At 53.8% G+C, this 4,578-nt stretch overlaps 1 protein-coding gene across 2 annotated transcripts in view; it reads left to right on the top strand.

Annotated features, from left to right (window-relative positions):
- Positions 1-10: 10 nt before the first annotated feature.
- FADS2 (fatty acid desaturase 2) overlaps positions 11-4,578 on the top strand; it is a 34,728-nt gene continuing 30,160 nt past the window's right edge. The window contains exon 1 of one of the 2 annotated variants that reach the window (XM_024748575.1): positions 11-334. In XM_024748575.1, coding sequence (XP_024604343.1) covers positions 128-334 — 207 coding nt within the window. In that variant the 5' untranslated portion in view covers positions 11-127. Of the gene's footprint in view, positions 335-681; positions 747-4,578 lie in introns of those variants that run through there. The other variant, XM_024748576.1, reaches the window with a different exon arrangement.

The following is a 4,578-nucleotide window of genomic DNA, read 5'->3' as shown; positions in this document are numbered from 1 at the left end:
GGGAAGGGGAGGCGGCTGGGGGAGGGGGCGCGGTGGGGGGAGGAGTAGGAGAAGACAAAAGCCGAAAGCGAGGAGGCCCCGGGCCGCACACACCGCAGTGCACGGGGCAACCCTGTCGGCAGGCAGCATGGGGAAGGGGGGGAACCAGGGCGAGGGGGCCACCGAGCGCGAAGCGCCGATGCCTACCTTCCGCTGGGAGGAGATTCAGAAGCACAACCTGCGCACGGACCAGTGGCTCGTCATCGACCGCAAGGTCTACAACATCACCGAATGGTCACACCGGCACCCGGGGGGCCACCGGGTCATCGGGCACTACGCAGGGGAAGATGCTACGGTAAGGGTCTGGGGCCTCTCCCGCCACCTTTCTCTGCTGCAGGAGGGAATCAGGAGTCATGGGTCCCAGGGCGCCAAACAAGACCTCCAGCGCTGAGTGGAGCTTGGGGCGTCCTGGAGGGAAGGAAAGAGTCTACTGCGCTCATCCCCCGCCCCGAATCCTCGTCCTCTGGGACAGCTGGGCCAACGTGCTGTGGGGGTCGGATTTTGGAGCCCAAGAGGCAGATTCGAGCGGTGGAGAACCATGCAGGATCTACCGCGCGCACTGGGATCCTTGCGTCCGTTCCTTCCTCAGAGTTCAGCCGGAGCCTGGGACTCCCCAGAGAGGGCGCCGGGGCCCTGGAGCCTTGACGCCCCCAGCGTGGAAGATGGCCGCCCCTGGGCCCCGCGGAGAGGAGCGGGAGAGGAGCCAGGTGTGGGACTCCGCGCGCGTCCCCCACTCGCCAGCCAGACTAGGGGGCGGGGAAGGAAAGCTCGTCCCCGGCCAGGGCTCGCTCCTGCTGGAATTCCGGTCTCAGAAGGTCCGCAATGGCTGCCGCGGAGACACCGCCTGGTAGCTCCTGTTCCCACGCTCTCAGAGACTACCAGGACCCCTTCCCCCCGCCCCCCCCCCGGCAAGGGCCGGCCTTCTTGGGGGCCCCGGGTGGGAATCGGTGGAAAGAAAAAGGGCTGGAGTTTGCAAAGCCCAGGTGGAGAGGGGCCTTGAGACGGGACGATTTAGCAGCACTAGGCTAGCTTGGCAACAGGTCCAGCTGCATTCGAGGTTACTCTGGGACTTCAACTCAATGGTCCCCTGTTCCCAAATACGGCCAGGAATGCCCTCCCTCATCTTGCCCTCGGAAAGGTAGTGGGACTCTGGGATCTTCCTGGAGCCGGGGCTGTACATCTTACCCTCACCCTTGCGCACCAAACCTGCAGCTCTGCGATGACACAGCACCCCACCACGCCCCCTACCCCCCAGCCCCAAATCCTTGCTTACTCTTCGGGTGCAGCGGATCTGCTCCCCCGACCCCCACCCCATGGGCTCGAAGAACAGAGGCCGGGAGGGAAGGAAGGGGCCACTCTTGGTGGCAGTGAGCTGGAAGCAGAGCAGTTCTGGTGGCATGGAGAATTTGGGAAGGGTGACTAGGGAGCGATCAGCTTGACATAGCTCATTCCACCTGGACATCTGGCATGCTGACCTGTTTGGGCTTTTGCTGGGCAAGCTGTATGGGGCCGTCAGTTGGTGGAACTCCAGATCTCCCTACCTCTTCTATCTAATTGGGACAGACAAAGTGTTGGGGGGCAGATCAGGCAGCTATGATGTAAGCTGTCGCTTGGCTCGCTGCTTTGGCGAGCAGAGGGTCAGAAATAGCGCCTACAGCTTTGGGCCCGATCCCGTTTTACCTGCTTGTGAACTCGCCTTGAGCCCTTGGGGCTGTGATACCGATTGTAACTTAGGTGGGTATAAGATTTTCAAGTACCATCGGTATACTTTCTCACTGGGACCTTCCCACAGCCCTGTGAGGAGGTGGGGTAAGAGTGATTCCCAAGTAAAGACCTGACTCCTGGTTTGAGATCTTTCATAGGTGAATTCTGAAGGTTCCTATCCTGGTTGAGCCTTCACCAAAGTGTTTCCTAGAAGGAAAAGTCAAATCCAATGGATTGGTCTGTTTATTCCGTAGTGTTAAATAAATATATTTTCTTTTGCGGCAAGGCATTTCATAAACTAAGCACTAGATAAATGCAATGGAGTTTTACTGTTAGCGAGTCTAAGCTCATATGGCCCATCGCACGACAGGCCAATAATCGAGAGACGAGTTGCTGGGGCAAAGGAATAACGACTTTATTCGGAAAGCCAGCAAACTGGGAAGATGGTAGGCTCGTGCCCAAGGAACCATCTTGCCTGACTTAGAATTCAGGCTCCTTTTATACTAAAAGGGGAGGGTGTAAAGTCAAACATTTCCTGGTTCCCGTCAGCCTCTGGAGGGGATGTATGTGTTAATTTCTTCCTCCCTGTAGTCATAGGTGGGCCTGGTCAGGATGTTTCCTGTGAGCTCAACAAAGGTACTGTAGCTTAATGTTCACTACCTGAGAAGCAGGGTTCCCAGAGATAGGCCATTATGTATAATTTAAGCTTATAGACAACATCCCTTTAGTGATTAACTTGTAATAGAATGCAAAAGGTTCTTCTGTATTACATTATCAGATAAGTGAGCGTAAGAGTGAGGATTATGTAACAGCTAGAATGTAAAGTAAACAAAGAGGAATTTGGAGGAAAAAATTTTCAATCCATGCCAGCTCTATTTGGTGTAGCAAGATATAAAGACAATCCCTATGCCCAGAGCTTACTGCCTTCCGAGATAAAACTTTGGGGGCATGAAATGCACTAATCTAGTTGAATAATGGTGGACTGAGCAACTGGGTATTTTCTCTCTCTCTCTCTCTCTCTCTCCCTCTCCCTCTTTCTCTATTTTCTGGGACCAGGTTGGAAAAAGGCCACAGGAAGTCTGGGGTCTCTGGGCAGGGGACTTGAGAGGGGCAGGAACAGGCCAGGAATGGAGAGACTCTGTCTCTTTGTTTTTGGGCTGTTGAGCAGATGGTTTTGCCCTTGGGGCATATGGGCTTCTTCAGATCTGGGGGAGTGAGTATCTACGGTCATGTGAAGTTTGGGAAGGACTGACCTGCAGATAGAGGTTAGATTCCAGGGAGCACTTGAAGGCACTGTTATGAGCCAATCTTGATGCAGTAGTACCCTCACCAGAGGCTGACAGTCAAGGAAGCCCGGTAATCTGGGGCCTCAATAGGGGATTTTCCTGTTACTGAAGAAGAGAAGACCTCAGAAGTCAGGACGGCCTCCTCCCCAGAAGGGTGGCTTAGTGAAGGGTAAGGCCAATCGTCATGTGGTCCTTCTCTTTGCAAGAATGAAAAAGGAAACTAAATTTTTACAGCTCACAAAGCACATTTGTACGGATCACCTCATTTAGTGCTTCGATCAGCCCTGTAGGGAGTAGCTCCCTTGGGTTTAAACACCTTGCTGTGTTCTCAGCAGTCAGACCTCAACTCAGGATCTACCAACACAGAGACCTCCCAGCCCCCCTTCCCTTCCCTCCTCCTCCCCTCCTTCCTTCCTATTTACACCTTGGGTTTCTTCCCCTCTGGTCGTCTGGCACTTCCCTGGTCTTTGCCTTGCTGTGAGCAAAGGGAGCCCTCGCCTGGGTCCCAGGGGTGTCTCTCCTGTTTCAGGGCAGAGTCCCACCACTGCAGAACTTTTTTTTTCTGTTTTTCAATTGAAGTATAGTTAATTTACAATGTTGTGTTAGTTTCAAGTGTATAGCAAAGCGATTCAGTTATATACAGTGTTATAAAAGTTCCCCAGAACTTTTCATCTCTAACGAAGACTCATCACACATTTATTCCAGTGTCTCTGTGGTTCCGAGCTGGCCCTGGGCACAAAGATGAATAACTCACAGATAGTGAGTGCATCTGTTGGATTTGCTTCTCTCCTTTCAAACTGGGACTTGAATCTGGACCCTCTGCCTCTAGGCACCAGCTTCCCCACCTCTGCCCCCCTCGTCTCGGTGACTTTTTTTGCCCTGTCTGCGGCAGTCTCCTCTTGGAGCCCAGGGAGGGCGGGAAGAGATCAGGATTCATTCCATCTTTGAACTTGCTCCTATGCCGTTCTTGGGAAAAGGCAACAGGTTGAAAATGGAATGAATCTCTGGCCTCCTTAGGGCAGGAGGGTCGAGGTATTGAGAGGCAGAGGACCTGGGTTCGAGTCCCAGCTTCAGGAATTCTAGGCAGGGCACTTAACCCTGAACTTCACTTTCCAGGTCTAGGAAATGGGAAGGTTATTATCAGGCTCAAATTGGCTGTAGATGAGATCATTCTCTCTGCAGGTGTGAGGGGACAGTACCGTGGAACCCTTAGCCTCCTGAGCACACGTGTGCATGTTCCCAGCACGCACAGTAGGGGGTTCAGTAAACAGGAAAAGAACAAGGGTGAAGCAGAGGAACCTTGGTGACCTCCTTTTCGCCAAAGGTAAAAGGCGTTTACCTGAAATCCCTCCTGTGGTTGTGCCTGGAGGGCAGCCCCAGCCCCTCAGCTAGATCTTGGTAGGAGCAGTCGACTTCTTGCAGCCCCCATTAGACCCCTTACCGAGCCCAGCATCCCTGGTATCTTTGGCAGCTTATCGAGGTGTGTTTCCTTTGCCGTAATCCCTTCATGCCCAGGCTGCCTGTGCGTGGCATCGGCAGGGACGCTCTC

This window comes from Neophocaena asiaeorientalis, unplaced genomic scaffold, assembly GCF_003031525.2.
Source record: "Neophocaena asiaeorientalis asiaeorientalis breed wild unplaced genomic scaffold, Neophocaena_asiaeorientalis_V1.1 scaffold43, whole genome shotgun sequence".
NCBI classification, from domain to species: domain Eukaryota; kingdom Metazoa; phylum Chordata; class Mammalia; order Artiodactyla; family Phocoenidae; genus Neophocaena; species Neophocaena asiaeorientalis.
This window is presented reverse-complemented; position numbering and strand designations above follow the sequence as displayed.